General features: G+C 31.1%; 1 protein-coding gene across 1 annotated transcript; it reads right to left on the bottom strand.

Annotated features, from left to right (window-relative positions):
- Positions 1-9218: 9218 nt before the first annotated feature.
- On the bottom strand, positions 9219-11905 carry LOC141658595 (basic blue protein-like). Its single transcript, XM_074465519.1, has 2 exons — positions 11653-11905; positions 9219-9479 (listed from the first exon to the last, which is right to left on the bottom strand). The coding sequence occupies exons 1-2, from the start codon at positions 11834-11836 to the stop codon at positions 9280-9282; spliced, it is 384 nt and encodes a 127-aa protein (XP_074321620.1). The 5' UTR covers positions 11837-11905; the 3' UTR covers positions 9219-9279.
- Between the last annotated feature and the right edge of the window lie 7430 nt (positions 11906-19335).

Raw genomic sequence — 19335 nt, 5'->3', positions numbered from 1 at the left:
TCCCTACAACATGAGTCCATTGAGCATATCACATTTCATGACAAATTGTTTAGGTAAATAATGCGCATAAATAAACCCAAAACGATATTATAATAAATTAAAAATGTTTTCTTCCAATCTGGGGGTGTTGAAATTTTACATTTTTTTTATCACACAAGCACAAAAAAAAGGAAAAGATAACTAGGCAATAATGTTACAAAATATGAGTGTCATTATATAATTGATTACAACCAAAAGTGCTCAATATTTGATTAATAAGCATAGACAGCAAGTTTCATTCCGGCTTTGCAATGGCCAGGGAAGGAGCAGAGGAAGTAGTTTGCGCCCTTTACCAATTTGATATAGTCCTTACCAGTCTGGTACGCTAATGAACCACTTGGCCTTGTGCATGTGTTGTAACCGGTTCCACTTACTCGGACCAAGTTGTGTAGACTTTTGTTGTAGCTAAAGACTGAAATTTCGTATTTGAAAAAAAAAAAAGTCAATATCTTGTCAAGAATTTTCATATTAACATATAATTTAAAATAAACACGATATATATTGAGAAGATATAAAAAGACGCTGACCTATATAATCACCGGCCCTGAAAGTCTTGCCTTTAGTCCAGGTAGCCATACTGTAGGACCAGGTAGCATAGTGCACGGTAGCAAGGGTTGGTTGAGCCATAGCCATGACTATAAGTGCGGCTAACCCAAGGACCAAAGTACGGTTAGCACTGCCTCTTCCTTGACCCATTTCTTAATTAAGCTAATTTGTCTAATTAATCAAAATTGGTGTTTGAGAATAATGTAGATAGAGAACAAGCTAAGTTTTTTGTTTTTGATTTGAATTGTTAATCAAGAATTGAAGCCCTATTTATACAAGATTTTCTTAGATTTATGGAATGCTACAATGTATTATTTTTAGATTTGTTCTTAGTGACTTAGTGCGTAGGACGTGGTGCCATTTGAATTTTTTTAATCAATATTTCATGCATCCCCTTACCTCACATACTACGTATCTCTTGCTAATTTGTAAGTAGTTCATTTTTTTCATATCCTTTTATGTATATTTCGTAATGTTTTTATTATTAATTTGCTACTTAAAGTGAATCGTTTATTTGATACATGGTTTTATAATGAGCATATTCAGTTTATTGAAGGCTTTATTAGGCCAAATTAGCTAAAAACTAGCTGACAACTGAAAAACTACCTGAAAAATAAAAGTAGTATGGTAGATAATATTATTAAAAGTGAAAATGTAATTGTTATTGATGAAATGACATAAACGAAGGGGCAAAAAGAAAAAAAAATAAATGGACATGATAGATGATATTATTGTTGTTGTAACAACCAAAGGGTTAAAGGAAAATAAGCTACTTTACTATCGTCTCAACAACTGAAGGGGCTAAATGAAAAATAAATAGACATGATTTTATCATTTCTCGGATGATAGTCTGAATAACTTTTTATTTCAGCTAACTTATTTAGCAAATAAGCTACTTGTCAAACATTTATAAAAATAAACTGCTAAATAAGCTACTTGTCAAACATTTATACAAAAATAAACTAAGTATTTGATCAAATAAGATACTTTAGTTAAATAACCGAACTAAAATTGCGTGCCAACAGGAGCCGTGATTGTGTTTTATGTACTCATTCTATTACTTTTGTTACGAGTACTATTTTTACTCTAAATTGTAAAATGGTTTATCGTGATAAAAAAAAACTTTGAGAACAACTGAGTCGCATTCATAATGCCTTATTTGACCGTTATTTTTGTAAATATAAATTATTTAACTTTTTTTTTTTTTTGCAAAATATAATATGAAAAATAGTTATTTTGATAATCGATTGAGACAAATTTAATCGTATATATTAACATATGTTTGGAAAAATTAATTGTCAAAGATAACCGTGATTCTATTAAGGAAATTGATCTGAATTATGTGATGGATAATCAATTATTCCGTACATTTTATTTACTATAGTATTTTAGTTGTACAAGTTAATCAATTCAACGTCTATTATAGGATTTTTGAGACGACTTTTTTAGTTACATGCATCTGAGATTTAAGTATAACATGTATGCATGATCTATGTTTCAAACCAACCTATAGAACATACTCCGTATAATATAATTTGGATCTCATCGATGACTTTGAAGGGTGTGTTAACTCTGTTAAGGGAACCAATCAATCAAAGGGCCTGCCGCCTCTTAAAGGGATGCATGGTTGAATATATCTCGACGTTTATTTAGAAAAATATAAATTGTTCTCTGATAAATTATACTTCTACAACATACATGAAGTGTGCTATTGACACTTCTGCCATTGAGGGGGGTGGTCTGGTCAGCAAAGGAATAACTGGCGGTTTGGAAAAGGAGATGTGGTGGTCCGGTGTTATATATGGATGGTTAGTCTGGCCGGTGGTTGGTTGGTTGATGTAAGATGAGCATCTAAAAATAACAAGAGTATAATGATCATTTATGTCCATAATTGAGTAAATCATGTTCATAAACAACAACAACAACAACAACAACAACATCAGAGCCTTAATCCCAAAATGATTTGGTTTCGGCTGACATGAATCATCCTTTAGAACCGTCCATGGGTGAACGCACACCTCAAAATGCGAAAAAAGGAGCGAAACATAATACAAAGTCAAGGTAAACTTATAAGTTTTAAAATCGAATTTCGGATTTCTTTTATAAAAACTTAAAATTTAAATCGAAAATAAAGATTAAAACAATTTTGAAAACCGAAGTAGAATTTAAGGATCCGGAGTACCTTAAGGGTGTGTTTGGATTGAGGGATTTGGAGGGAAAAGAAAGGGAGGGAGAGTTGGGATTTAAAATTCCTTGTTTGGATAGCAAAAAAGGGTGGAGGGAAACGAAGGGGGAATGATTTGGAGGAATCATTTTTCCCTCCTTCAAGACAATTCGAAAGCTCTCCACAATAGGCAAGATTTGGAGGAAAATTGTATCCAAACACCACACTCCATTCCCTCTCCCTCTCCCCTTCCCTTCACTCCCTTTCCCTTCCCTCCTTCCCCCTTTCCTCCCCTTCCGTCCACTTTCGCCATCCAAACAGGGTGTGTTTGGATAGCAAACTGGGAGGGAAAGGGAGGGGAAGAGGATATAGAGAAGGGAAAGGGAAGGAAGAAAAAGGGAGGGGGGATGAAGGGGGATTGTTTGGATAGCAAAAATAAGACAAGGGACGGGGAGAGGGAGGAAGAAATCCATGTATTGTATTTATGAAATATTTTACGTGAGACTTGTGTTAAATTTCAATGTATTGGATCCTTGGAGGACAGTGAGGGTGAAGCTAATTACAGTGGATAGACACTTTCAGTCCAAGGAAAGTTTTCATTTCAAATATTGCCAATAATGGAAAGATTCTAGTTTGGTCTAATGGAGGGAAATTAAATCCTCCCATTTCCCTCCCCTCCCATTTCCTTCCTTCATATATGTAACCAAACAAGGAAATTGAATCCCTCTCTTTCCATCCATTTCCCTCAACCCAAACACACCCTAAAATTAAACCAAGTAAAATATATAAGAAAGTGGTTGGTAAAAAAAAGGTGTAATAAAGGAGAGAAGAACAAATATATTTTTTTTAAAATTAAATAAAAACATTAAATCTGTCACATAACATCAAATACTAAAAATTCACATGTATCATTTCCCTCCATTGTGCCCTCTCCGTCACCATAGTCTCCTCAAGCCCCAGGAATCTCATATCGTGCTCTATCACTCTCAACCATGTCTGTCTCGGTCTCCCTCTATCCCTAGGGACCTTTTCAATTCTCCAAGTCTCCAGCGTCCTTATTGGTGCGTCCATAGGTCTTCTTGCTAATTTGTGAGTAGTTCATTTTTTTCACACCCTTTTATGTATATTTCGTAATGTTTTTATTATTAATTTGCTACTTATAGTGAATCGTTTCTTTGATACATGGTTTTATAATGAGCATATTCAGTTTATTGAAGGCTTTATTAGGCCAAATTAGCTAAAAACTAGCCGACAACTGAAAAGTGGCAAGACAACTGAAAAACTACGTGAAAAATAAAAGTAGTATGGTAGATGATATTATTAAAAGTGAAAATGTAATTGTTATTGATGAAATGACATAAACGAAGGGGTAAAAAGAAAAAAAAAAATTGACATGGCAGATGATATTATTGTTGTTGTAAACTTGTAACAACCAAACTACCAAAGGGTTAATGGAAAATGATCACTTTACCATCGTCTTAACAACTGAAGGGGCAAAATAAAAAATAAATAGACATGATTTTATCATTTCTCAAATGATAGTCTGAATAACTTTTTATTTCAGCTAGTTTATTTAGCAAATAAGCTACTTGTCAAACATTTATACAAAAATAAACTAAGTATTTGATCAAATAAGATACTTTCGTCAAATAACCTAACTAAAATTGCGTGCCAACACGAGCCGTAATTGTGTTTTATGCACTCATTCTATTACTTTTGTGACGGAGTACTATTTTTACTCTAAATTGTAAAATGGTTTATCGTGATAAAAAAAAATTTGAGAACAGCTGAGTCGCATTCATAATGCCTTATTTCACCGTTATTTTTGTAAATATAAATTATTTAACTTTTTTTTTTGCAAAATATAATATGAAAAATAGTTATTTTGATAATCGATTGAGACAAATTTAATAGTATATATTAACATATGTTTGGAAAAATTAATTGTCAAAGATAACCGTGATTCTATTTAGGAAATTGATCTGAGTTATGTGCAATTCATGGACTATACAACCAGTTGTATATGTTGTACGGTGTAGAACCTGAGCTTTGTGTCAAAGTATCCGAGCTTTATATTAAAGAATATGAGCTTTATTAGAAAATATTGAGTTCATTCATTTACACATTAAAAACATGAAATTTAAATTAGCTCAGAAAGAATACACGTAAGCTCGGATTCTTATACTTGGTTGTACCATGCTTATGTTACAACTGGATGTATAATCCTATTTGTGGAGTTATGTGATGGATAATCAATTATTCCGTACATTTTATTTACTATAGTATTTTAGTTGTACAAGTTAATCAATTCAACGTCTATTATATGATTTTTGAGACGACTTTTTTAGTTACATGCATCTGAGATTTAAGTATAACATGTATGCATGATCTATGTTTCAAACCAACCTATAGAACATACTCCGTATAATATAATTTGGATCTAATCGCTGACTTTGAAGGGTGTGTTAAGGGAACCAATCAATCAAAGGGCCTGCCGCCTGAGCCCAATTACTCTCCATTTCCTAAAAAGAAATGGTGTTAAGATTAGGAAAGGGAGAGAATTGTATAAAGGAATTGTATTATTGAATAGTTGTAGGTTGTCTTACATAAGATATGGTGAGAGCTATTTATAATAGCTCACATCTTAATTAACCCTAACCCTAATTATGAAAACTCTAATGGGCCTAATATCCTCCCGCAATCGTAAAGGCAGTACGTAGTACGAACTTTACGATTGGAGAATTACAATAAAAAAATAAGAAAAATCAATCTTCATCGACTTCTTCGTCTTCATTATCCATCTCCGTCTTCGCAAGGTTGGTAAAATTTCTTCGAACAAGAACGTTAATTTTTTCGGACTTGTCGAAAATATGAGTTAATTTGCAGGAACCCTAATCGAACCTGGCAAATATCATTAGAACGGAAAATTATCCGTTAATTTCAAGATTTGGAGAACGCTAAGTTTTTCGAACTCCAAACAAATTTGGACCACCATGATGGTGATTATAATTGCGTAACTCGCCAGTCAATTTTTGTACAACCTTGAACGAAGCGAAGACGATAAATCAAAGAGAGAAGAGAGAAGAATTGTTGGCCGTATGTGGCGTCTCATCAGAAGGCTTATTTATGAAAAGGTCAATGCAAATGGAAAACTACGGCATGAACCACAATGGATGAATATGGCTTTGAGATCATTCAACCAAACATGATGAATACTTCGTAAAAAAAAAATTAAGAAGGAATTGAATTTTTTTTTTTTTTTTTAATCAGTAAAAACTATCGTAAATCCCACCGGTGAGCGTCATGAATTTTCGCCCACCGGCAAGACGACGGAAGCGATTTTAGAGTCCTCTCAGGAGAGAGGCTCTGATACCATGTTAAGATTAGGAAAGGGAGAGAATTGTATAAAGGAATTGTATTATTGAATAGTTGTAGGTTGTCTTACATAAGATATGGTGAGAGCTATTTATAATAGCTCACATCTTAATTAACCCTAACCCTAGTTGTAGGTTGAGATGATTTCTTGACATGGTATCAGAGCCAGGTGACCAAAAGGTCACGGGTTCGAATCTCACCCCCTTCCATTCTAAAAAAGTGGATAATCGAGACAGGCAAGGAATCCGCTTTGCACCACACTTCAAGCCCAAAAAATGGGCCTTCGTGTGAGGGGGAGTGTTAGAGTATAAAACGAATCAAGGAATTTCAACCATCGGCTTAAGCTTTTGGTTGAGATGGTTTCTTGACATGGTATCAGAGCCTCTCGCTCTTAAGGCCTAAAAACGATATTCCGCTGCCCTGCCGGAGGGACTAATGAATTATAGTGCCTCCGGCGGGATTTTAGAATGATATCTATTTTATCGCTTAAACAAAAACAAAAAACAAAAAAAAAAAAAAAAGAATGTGAATGATCTCGTGAGAGAGAACACGGTAGAAAAGCACTAATCAATCGCATTTGTGCAAATCAACATCCATGTAATTCCTCACGTATCCTCACGCAATTCCTAGCTAGACTAATAATAATTTCCTCCTCCCCTTACTTATTTGGTGTGAAGATTCAATGAAGATTTAATGATTGATTTTGACAAGGGGTTAATAAGAAAATTTACCCCTTGTTAAAATTGATAAGAAAATTATAACAAACATTTTTTTTCTTTGAAATCTGATTAAAATTCTTCAACGTCGTTCAAGGTGGTTCTTGATTTATTTGGGGTCCGAAAAAATTAACGTTCTCCAGATCTTGAAATTAACGGATAATTTTCCGTTTTATTGATATTTGTCAGGTTCGATTAGGGTTCCTGCAAATTAACTCATCCTTTCGACAAGTCCGAAAAACTTAACGTTCTTGTTCGAAGAAATTTTCTAACGAGTCTTATACTCGTTTCTTATCTACCACCTTTGAAGACAAAGAAGATTTTTTGAAGATCAAGAAGATGAAGATCGAAGTTTTTTTTATTTTGCACTTGTGCAAACTCTTGGAAATTTTAGCAAATTACCATGAGTTTGAGGGGGGATGTTAGAGGAATTAGGGTTAGCTTACGACGGCTATCGTCTAGGGTTTAAAGTATTAGGGTTCGGGTTTCTGATTCTATAAATACGTCCATTGTTATCATTAGAATCACAACATTATATTATCAATACAATTCTTTTATCCCTCTATAATCTTATCAAATGGAGAGGCAAGTTCCTATTAATGGTCCGGATAGCATCTTGGCAATATCTAACGATTCTCAATTTACGCATAAAAGTAAAGGGAAAATGGGAGTGGAAGGGGTAATTATTATTAAAATAGAGTGTGAGAGGAAATGGAGAGAAAGGAAATGAAGAGGATCCAAATCCTGCCGCCTCTTAAAGGGATGCATGGTTGAATATATCTCGACGTTTATTTAGAAAAATATAAATTGTTCTCTGATAAATTATACTTCTACAACATACATCAAGTGTACTATTGACGCTTCTGCCATAGAGGGAGGTGGTCTGGTCAGCAAAGGAATAACTGGCGGTTTGGAAAAGGAGATGTGGTGGTCCGGTGTTATATATGGGTGGTTATCTGACCGGTGGTTGGTTGGTTGATGTAAAATGAGCATCTAAAAATAATAAGGGTATAATGGTCATTTATGTCCATGATTGAGTAAATCATGTTCATAAAGAACAACAACAACAACATCAGAGCCTTAATCCCAAAATGATTTGGGGTCGACCGACATGAATCATCCTTTAGAACCGTCCATGGGTGAACGCACATCTCAAAATGCGAAAAAATGAGCGAAACATAATACAAAGTTAAGGTAAACTTATAGGTTTTAAAATCGAATTCCGGATTTCTTTTATAAAAACTTAAAATTTAAATCGATAATAAAGATTAAAACGATTTTGAAAACCGAAGTAGAATTTAAGGATCCGGAATACCTTAAAAGTAAACCAAGTAAAATATATAAGAAAGTGGTTGGTAAAAAATGAGTAATAAAGAAGAGAAGAACAAAAAATTTTTTTTAAAAATTAAATAAAAACACTAAATCTGTCAAATAACATCAAATACTAAAAATCCACATGCATCATTTCTCTCCATTGTGCCCTCTCCGTCACCATACTCTCCTCAAGCCCCAGGAATCTCATATCGTGCTCTATCACTGTCAACCATGTCTGTCTCGGTCTCTCTCTACCCCTAGGGACCTTTTCACTTCTCTAAGTTTTCAGCCTCCTAACTGGTGCGACCATAGGTCTTCTTCTTATATGGCCAAACCATCTTAGTCGATTTTCCATCATCTTGTCCTCTATTGGTGCCACTTTTACCTTTTCCCTAATCACCTCATTCCTTAATCGAGCTTTCCTTGTATGGCCGCACATCCACCTCAACATACGCATCTCCGCCACACTCATCTTTTGAACGTGACAATGTTTCACGGCCCAACACTCAGAACCGTAAAATAAGGCAGGCCTAATTGTCGTGCGATAAAATTTTCCCTTTAATCATGTGCTCAGTGTTCACGTATCGCACATGAAAGCATACATCTCATCACAAACACTGTTTTCTTGATTTATTTTGTTTGCTGAGTAAGTTTTGTAGGAGAACGAGTACTCTATACTCATGATCTATTTTGAGTTTCAGCACATGAAAGCATACATCTGTACTCAGTGTTCACGTATCGCACGTGAAAGCATACATCTCACCAAAAATAGGGAACGAGTAATATCACTTAGGTAGCAAGTCTTCTAAGAGACCGTCTCGCAATAAATTCATGTGAGAAATATTAGTTGTCCATCAATCCATCATGACATGCCGATGATGTTTTAATCTAATGTCAAGACAGAGGTATTGCATGTGTACAATAAGTCATAGATTTGAATCTCCCGTCCTCTTTATTGCAATAATGCGACTAAATGCGCATTTTGTTAGAAAAAAAAAAAAAATCAACCCATCATAACATTATTCAAAAGATCTTTATTTCATTAAGGTTTTTGATAGATCGTCTCATATAAAAATTTATCACTCCAAATACTTAATTAGGACAATAATACAATTAAGTAAGAAGTTAAGCAGCATTAACAGCGATCTTCATGTCGAGCTGACAATGTCCACGGAAAGTACAAATAAAGTAGTTAGCTCCTTTGTTCAATTTGATAATGTCCTTGCCGGTTTGATAAACTTTTGCACCACTTTGAGGATTACAGCTTGTGTACCCTGCCTCATCTACTGCTACCACATTGTGCAAACTTCTATCATAGTTGAATGCTGCAATTTCATTTTTCACAAGCAAGCAAGTAAGTAATAAATGTGCATTAATTCCCCTTTTTTTTTTTTTTTTTTTGTGATGAGGGAACCCGCAGTCGTTATCTTTGATGCGCACTGGGTAAACCCTCGGGTGTACGTGATAGCCTGCAAACCACGTATACCAGGTAAGCCACCCAAGGGTGACAGGCTCGAAGTCTATTAGGCATGGACTCAGACCAAGAATGCTCCACAAGATTTTGCTCTTGGGGAGGCTTGAACCTGAGTCTTCTGAGAATTTCACCCAAGTTTTAACCACTAGACTCCGCCTTTGCGGGCAGTCCCTTGTTTTCACTATAATCATTCTTTTAGTTTTGTCCAAAGTTTTAAAATTATATCATAAAAATATGCAAAAGCATGCGATAAAATTATAAATGATTATAGTATAGTATTAATAAATTTACATTTGCTTGTTAATTCGAAAAATTATACGAGTATCTTAAAATCATATTGGCAAATAAAAGTAATACTATATAAACTCAAGAAATTATAGTTTAAGTATTGTTTTGTAGAGCGAACTGGTAATATGATATAAGGTACACTAAAAAAAAATTCGAAAATTTTAACTAAAAATTCCATCCGTCCGAGGTTAAAGCTCTTTTTTGGCAAAGCAAATAGACTACCTGAACTTAATATGACCAAAATGGTTTATTCAACCAAAATTTTAGTTAGATGTTAATTTTAGAGGAGATCGGTATATTATCGAACAAAATTGTAGAGCAATTTCTTCATAAGCTGATTTTAAATTTTATTTCGCTTATTCATATTAATTAATTAATTAATGAACACTAGTTTAGAACCCGTGCATTATATGCACGTTACTTAAAGTTTAATATTTTTATAAAATTAGTTAAGTAATATTGGTACCTTATAATTGTTTACATTTCTCATCATTGTATTTTGCTTTGATAAATAAAAGCTAGAACCAAAAATTAGTTAAAAGAATTGAGTAATGAGTTGAAATCTATTTTAATGAAAATATTTTTATAGCATAAAGTTAACGAGTGTCAATTTTTTCAATTTTTTTTGTCACGAATGTAATAACAACGATTTATAATTTTAGAATATGGGTAAACTCTTCATCTAATAATAGGACTAATAAAAGTTTTATCAATTTATAATTTTATATCAATATTATTTTACTTTAATTAAAATATTATAATTCAGAGTTTAGTGAAAATAATATAATTTGATGAAGATTAATTTTAATTAAAATATAATAGATGAATTAAATTATAATTGTTTGTTTCCTTATTTAGTGAATGAACATAATTATCATTAATTTCCTTTTTTGAGAATATGCTTTTTGGCGGAAAAATAATAGAAATCATCTATTCATTTAGTAGATAGATGATTTGATTCTTTGACAATAAAATGATATGACTGTTTTATCGGGAACTCTCAATAAGGACTTAAGCTACCCAAAAATCCGATACCATTCTTTATATAGATTCCTTTTGGGCCAAAATATTTAGTTTTGGGCGTAAATACTATCCTACAACTAGTTGTATAATAGTTATGTGCGTCAAAGTTATCGAGCTCTCACCCAAAATTGTTGAGTTATTTTATAAGTTATTGAGCTATTTTACGAAGTTATTGAGCTTAATAACTATTCTGTTAAGTTCAACAACTTTGTATCATAACTCGATAATTTTGTTAATAGAGTTCGACAACTTTGTAACAAAGCTCCACAACACTGAATAAGTTGTATATACAACCGGTTGTATAATAGATTAAGTGATTAACTGTTAGTCCTACCACGAAAATCATACACATTATCTAATCAGTCGTGTATTCAGAACTCGACATGGGTGTTATATTAACAATTTCAAAGAAAAAGTAGTAATACGATAAGAAATGAGAAAATAATACTCCCTCCGTCCCGGTTAATTGTTGTCCTTTCGTTTTGGCACAAAAACCAAGAAAATAGGAAAAGGTCAATAACTAAATGACAAGTGGAACAAATTGAATGAGAATGATCAAATTACTGATCAAGTTCATTCTTAAAATAGAAAGGACAACAAATAACTAAAACACCCCAAAATAAAAAAAGGACAACAAATGACCGGGACAGAGGAAGTATACAACATGCAACGAAAAATGAATTGAAAAGAGGGAGTATCTAATCGACTGTTACCTAGAGCATCACCAGCCTTAAAAGATTTGCCATTAGGCCAATTGACAACATGGAATGTCCAACCACCAGCATCTCCGACGGTGTAAGAGGCTCCAAAGGTGGGTTGGGTTATAGCCAAGACACACATTATAATGGCTAAGCCTAAAACCATAACTTGGGTTGCACTACTTCTTCCCTGACCCATTTTCCTAAGCAAAGTTGTATGAAATAATGTTTAGTGAAATGTAAGAGAGAAATGATAATGTGTTTTCCTTTGAAGAATTGGAGTGGTAAGTGACATATGAAGTAACTCTACTTATACTTTTTACAATTTTGTAGGAAAATGGGGCCTTACTCTGGAAAAAGAAAAAGATTGTTGGGAAGGTCTTGTAGGGAAGTAAATGAATTGAATTGAAACAAAATCTAAAAAAATACTAGGATTTTAGATATGAAAGGATAAATATTAATATAATAATCTTCCATAAGAAAAAAATATGTATAAGGGAAACACAAATACTATTTTATAACCATTTGTATATTAGCATAGTACAATCAACATATATCTAACTGAGTTAATAATGTGTGATTTTTTGAGCATTCATAGAGTTTATTTTTTTATGGTTAGGTAGGTGTGTTCAGAAACTTTATGATATAGCTCAGATTCTTTAAAATAAAACTCGGAAATTTTAATATAAAGCTCAGATTCTATATCGCGAGTTGAAGTACAACTGGTTGTATAGTCTATTAACTGGGAATGAGAAATGTGGAGAATATAATTTTCCATATAAATTCAGGTTCAAATCTGTTTCTGATCCCCTAATATATACTACCCTTTGTTTCTCTATCAACACATTAAATCCTCTATATACTCATACTCTCAGAAAATAAGCATTCATTAATATTTTCCTTCCAAAATGCATTTACCGGCCTAAAATAGAAATAATTCAAATTTTCTTCATTAAAGTATTGTCTTTTCATTAAAATATAATTTTATAATTAAAAAATGTGAGAAATTTTGTAAAATGAAATCAATAATTTCGTGAGAAATAATATTTTTATAAAAATACACATTTCGTATTTTTATTCAATTTCATATCAAAATACAAAGGAGTGAAATAGAGTTTTTTTTGTCAAAAACTACCTTATATTTAGGGGTCTTTGTAAAATAACTACCTTACTTTATTTATTTTTTGTCAATTGCTACCTTTTGTATTTTTGATTTGTATTTTTGGTACCTATTCTAACTTTCCGGTCAAAAAAAGTCAATACTCAGGCATTGACTTAAGTTCACACATGATAGCTTATGTTTATGTTCTTGTTTTCTTTATATCCCTCCTTCCCCGGCTTTTCTACCTCATATTTCCCCTCTTTTTTACTTTCCTTTTTCTCCCTCCTATTTCATTTTCCCTTCTTCTCTTCAAGATAGAAAAGTTTTTGAGGAGAATTTGTGAAGACTTGAATCCAAGTACAATGACACTTATAAAGACTTGGGGATATTGAAAAAGCAGATGATGAAGTGCAAATCTATAAATATTATTAAAAGGCTACCCTAAAATGACCAATTAAAGCCACGTAGACAATGCCACATGGCAAAAATTTATTATGACATGGTAAAAATTTAATTATGACATGGCAAAATTTATTGTGACATGATACTAATTTATACAATGTAAATTTACTAAATTAACCCTTTTATATATGCATACAAAGTACTAAAATGTCTAACGAAAATGTCATTATTATCAACATTATTCTTAAATAAATTAATATAACAAACACAAAAAATAAATTAATATAAATTTTTATTTTCCACTTACAACTTTGGTTATGAATCTATCATATTTATGTAACATATACTTTTTTTATTTAATGGTAGTATGTTATTAATCACCATTATTAGTAATTATGTTATGATAATTTTTAATCTTCCCTTCATTCACAAAATTTTTCTTCTTCCTCCAAATAAATTGTTGAAATTAATAGGAGAATTAATTACAAAAATGATCTTATATAAATATCACACCAATCCCAATTTTCATTTTTATTACAAAAGTCGGTAGGTAAAAAATACATAGAGAACTAAATGTATTGTTTTGATTTTTATCCTTATTATGTTTTGAATTAATAGTTAGAATCTAATTTAGTTATTATTTTGTATTTGTTTTCGAATTGCAGGAAGGTGACATACTCAATTACTCACATATCAATAACAGTATATGAAATTAGAAAATAATGGTAATGTTAACACTTTTCGTTTGGCTTGAATACTCTTTCATTTTTGTCAGGTTTTTCCTTTTTCTATTATGGTGTGTAATATAAAATGATAATATTAATCTCTGATATGTGGTGACATGTTATATCTATCTATAATCTATAAACAATATAAAAAGGCTAGCTTGAACAATGTGACATGACATCCTCTTAAGCCATCTAAAACATACGGAGTATGTGACATATCTTAAGTAAATTCCACTTATAATACCTTACCAAATTTAATTAGAGATTTTCATATCTATATTTGCTTCTTAAATGTCAAAACAAATAATTGAGAAATTTAATTAAAAAAAAACTATCAACATTCTACCATTTACTCCGCTCATCTATGAGTTTGTTAATTCTACGTCTTTTTTTTTAGGAAATTAATTCTACCATTTGAAATTCCCCGTTTATTCCATTTAACTATAAGACTTATTCATTTTATCATTTAAATTATTGACATCAATAGATGAACACCATTACATGTAGATATCCACCCTTTGCTCTACCAATTACATAGTAGTTGCTTCTTAGTTTTATTCAAATCAAACAATTGTTTTGCATGTGGAAGTTTTGTAGATTTTAAATGATATCTTCCACATTACACGCCAAATGCATTATGTGGCGCAAATTGTTTTCGAGTTGAGTGTTTATTGGAATTTGTTACTCCAATCGTAAAATTATCTTAACTTTTACTTCATTATTTACTTTGTAGGATTTCTTTGATGAGAATTCAAATACACCAATATATTATCTTCTAACTGAGGAGATTTAAGAGGTAAGTAGTATGTTCTATTTTGATATGATTATTATTTAGTTTTTTTAGCAAGTAAGATTAACTTATTGATATATTACTTTAGATGATTGTGCCTTTTATTATGTCATTCCATGTCCTTATATGGTTTCTTATTTTGCCAGATTTATATGTTTTGAGGTGTTCAATGGTCGCTTCCTAATTAAATCACGAGAACCTCGACTCTTTAAGTAATTTGTTAGCAAGTGTTTAACGAAATTTGATTAACACAATCGTAAAATTATCTTAACTTTTACTTTATTATTTATTTTTTAGGATTTTTTTAATCGGAATTCAAATACATTGATATATTGTCTTCTAATGGTTTAGATTTGAGATGTAAGCAGTATGCATGTTTTATCTTGCCATGATTTTTGTTTGCGTTTTTTAACAAGTAAGATTTGATATAGTACTCTAGATTATTGTGCCTTTAGTTATTTCATGCCATGTCCTTATATGATTTTCTTATTTTGTCAGGTGTATATATTTTGAGATGTTCGAATGAAAATGGCCACTTCCTAAATCCCCAAACCCCCGACTACGTAATTTGTGTGATTTTTTAGCGACTAATCCTTTTGGTTGAATACAAAATCGATAGACGAAAACTTTTAGACTACTAGCTACTAAATTGAGTTCGAGAATGAATGACAAAATTGTAATCCTTATTTTTTAATAATAATTTGTCTTATTGGAATTTCATCGTTCTTCGTATTTACTCTCAATAGCTTTTTTGGTATGTTTAAATGCTATAAGATCCTTTTATTTAGGTACGTTGTTAAAATTGTGACGTTATTTTAGTGATAAATTTTTCCAGTGATGTTAGTAATGTGAGATCCAACAAATTAAAGAGGAATCATTGCTATATAAACAAACTACTAGCTCAAAGACTATTTACTCCGTAACACAAATTATAGATATGAGACTTTTCATTTGCGTTAACAAAAATCATTTGTTGGTGATAAATAAGATGTTTTTCTTTTCACAATAGGACTGTCTCAATTATTATAATATTAATATAAGAAAATTTTTGTAATTAATTTTCGCATTAATTTCAACAATTTATTATAGGGAAGAAAAAAGATTTTGAGAATGAAGGGGTAGATAAAAATATTATGGTAACATAAATACAAAGTATAATAATGTTGAAGGAAAACAAAAGGTCATCCCATTAAATAAAAGAAATAAAGGTTAAATAAATAGGGTAGTTTAATAACAAAGGAGAGGAAAATAAAAAGTTTGTTTTAATTTAATTTTTTTTTTGTGTGTTAGCAACTAATATTTCGAAAAAAAAAATTCTACTTATTTGTTAAAATTTTAAATAAATAAATAAATGTGTAATTTTTAACTGTACGATTTTTGAATAATTAAGTTTAACAATTATCAAAGAAAAAATATATATCGTTTTCAATCAATATTTTATCATAATAAAGCAGTTAAAAAAAATTAGTATCAAAAATCTTAATCGATTCACTAGCACGTTCAATTATGAAAACTTTAACTAAAATGTCAATTTTAATTATAAAATATGAAACTTAGATGTGATCTGTAGAGTCTTGGAATTTTTTAACTCGTGAAATTTTTAATGTACATAATTAATTTAATATAGATATAATGATATTTTGGTAAGAAATTTTAAATTAGGATTATTATAATTATTATATAAGAAATTTTTTGTAATTAATATTCACATTAATTTCAACAATTTATTACAGGGAAGAAAAAAGATTTTGTTAATGAAGGTGAAGATAAAAAATAAATTATGGTAATATAAATACAAAGTATAATAACATTAAAGGGAAACAATAAGTCATCTTATTAAATAAAAGAAATAAATGTTAAATAGGGTAGTTTAATAAGGGCCTTAATGAGAATTATTTATCACTGAAGCAAATAATATCACAATACATGTAAATGATTTAAAACTCAATTTTCCAAAATAATACTCCTTATATGGTTGTATCTCAATTTCCTCCAAAAATTTATCCTTAAATTAATGCCCTCTTTTTAATTTTTGAATATCCAATAATATTGCCTATATATTAATTTCCCCATCTCTATCATAAGAGCATTGTCTCAACTCTCTTTGGTTAAAAGGATAAAGTAGTATGAAAGTTCATGCTTAACACATACAAAAATATAACGAAAACTAAAACAAGGTTCTAGGCTATCATCTAAATCTTAATTCTTCACAAGATGTCAAGATCGAGTACATTGTACGCATGACATCAAACAGTAAATATAAGCGAAAAACCATAAATAGTCCCGTGAATTCTCACGGGTAACAAAACTAGTTACTTATTGTTAAAAGTAGGGTTTTTTTAAAAAAATTAATACCTGTCAAATGCTAGAAGTAAACTTGAGTAGCTGACAACATGGATGATGATGATGATCAAGACAAATGCATGGACTTGATGAATGATTAACAAAGGTTTATACTTGTTTTGTTGAGAGAGAGATAAGATGAGGGAAGTGTAAAAGTTAGAGGAGGCACTGAAAGATCAGAGTGAAAGTGAAAAGGGGTTGATTAGGGTTAAAAGGTAAAAATGTAAAACAAACATATAAGCTCTCACGTATGGACAAGTCAATGCCCGAGATTTGACTTTTTGGCCGAAAAATTAGAATAGGTACTAAAAATACAAATCAAAAACATAAAAGGTAGCATTTGACAAAAAAAATAAAGTAAGGTAGTTATTTTACAAAGACCCCTAAATATAAGGTAATTTTTAACAAAAAAACCCAGTGAAATATTAAAAACTAATGAGATCCCGATCTATTTATAATACACTTAAAAATGAGATCCCGATCTATTTATAATACACTTAAAAATAAAAACTCTATGTACCACACATCAATTTCGCGAGATCTATACTAATATAATACTACTTGATTTCAATTTTCAAACATATTCCAAATCAAAATTAGACTTGGCAAAATGAAACAAAATTGTACTGAAACTGAACTGAATTCAATAATAAATGAATGATACCCAAACATCAACATGTATATATCTGAACCGATAAAAACTGAACTGATTGACCCAAATTTAAGAATATTTATTTACATATATACACTCACTCATATTTTAGATATTTTTTCATTGATTCTTTATTTATTAACGATATTTTGAATCATTACATTCAAATTGAAGAGTATGAGATACATTTAAGCTAATATTCCACCCTCAATTCAAGAAAAGTATGACTTAAAACTCAACTGAACTGATATTATCCTTGTAGCACCCCGTATTTTATAATACTCCCTCCTATTCTTAATAACCCTCCTTATTCATGGAGGGCACGGGAATTAAGGAAGGGAGTATTATATGGTAAAGTATTGTAGCGGGGTAGGAGATTGGAGAGATGGAAGGTATTGTATGATTAAAATAAGTATTGTTTTGGGGTAAAGTGATTAAAATAAATATTATTGTGGGGTAAAGTGATTAAAATAAGATAAAGTATGAGTATTGTGGGGTATTGTTGTGGGGGAGAGAGATTAAAATAAGTATAAAAGTTTGCCAAATAAGGAAATAGGAAGAGTATTGTGAATAGACGAAAAAGGAAATAGGGAGAGTTATTTAGAATAGGAGGGAGTAGTATTTTATTCGGAATGTTCTTTATTTAATTAATTATTTTTCGAATTTAATAATATATATTTTAAATAGGGTAAATTGATAAACACTACCAACTTTAGTCCTCTTTTTCATAATCAATACCAACATAACCAATAATTAGTAATCAGTACCAAAATATTAACTTTTTTCTATGAAAGGTACCAATTCGCCTTTTTACTCTAATTTTTTTTCCTACTTTAAAGGTGCTTTCATCTAAGAGAGGGAGTTTGGAAGTGGGTGAGTGGAGATTTATACTTGAATGATGCCTTTTTGGATTTTTTAGAGTAGGTTAAGATTTTCATGCGACTTGGTACCTATCGTAGAAAAAACTTAATATATTGGTATTGATTATTAATTATTGATTATGTTGGTACTGATTATGAAAAAGGGTCATTATATTGGTACTGTTTATCAATTAACCCTTTTAAATATTACTTCGCATTAATTATTCCTTTATCCGTCTTTTTATTTTCTCGTTTTGGCCTACTTTTGATTGGGTTAAAATGTGCATGCGATTTTACTATTTTAATTTAATAACTACTTTTCTTATATAAGTTCTCCAAGCGTTTTAATATGGTTCAATCCAATTTGTAATCAAATAATCCATTGTATGAGCAAATGGACCCAAAACCCATTAGTTAATCCCGTTATAAATAGAATTTAATCTAGCAAACAATTAGGCCAATTCATTGTGGTGCGTGAGAATTGCCGCACGCGCCCGGCGTCCCTCTCCTCCTTTTCTCTCTTTTGTTTTCTTTTCTCCATTTGACTCCATTGTTGAATATCATTCCTTCTTCCAAACTCATACACAAAATTTATTTTCACAATCCTTGCTCTTACCTCTACATCATATTTATCTCCAAATAATTGTATGAGGATTCTTTGTATGACCCTTTAGACCTACATTTTGGGTTTCTTATTTTATGGGTAAAGAAGAAGATGTCTTCTCTTGGCGTTTTTAAGGGAGTATTCGCGATGCATAATTTCTAGCGCATGGATTTTGGATTCGTGCATCTTTAATGTCGATTTTGGGATGATGTCACGT

The sequence above is a fragment of the Silene latifolia genome, chromosome 6 (genome assembly GCF_048544455.1).
Source record: "Silene latifolia isolate original U9 population chromosome 6, ASM4854445v1, whole genome shotgun sequence".
In the NCBI taxonomy this organism is placed as follows: domain Eukaryota; kingdom Viridiplantae; phylum Streptophyta; class Magnoliopsida; order Caryophyllales; family Caryophyllaceae; genus Silene; species Silene latifolia.
Note: the sequence above shows the minus strand (reverse complement) of the source record. Positions and strands in the feature narration are given on the sequence as shown.

What these genes read in the sequence shown, in the direction of transcription:
- LOC141658595 (XM_074465519.1), bottom strand. Translation starts at nt 11,836, where the DNA reads ATGGGTCAGGGAAGAAGTAGTGCAACCCAAGTTATGGTTTTAGGCTTA. An exon ending in TAAGGCTGGTGATGCTCTAG is followed by an intron (nt 9,480 to 11,652) that starts GTAACAGTCGAT and finishes ATGAAATTGCAG; the next exon opens with CATTCAACTATGATAGAAGT.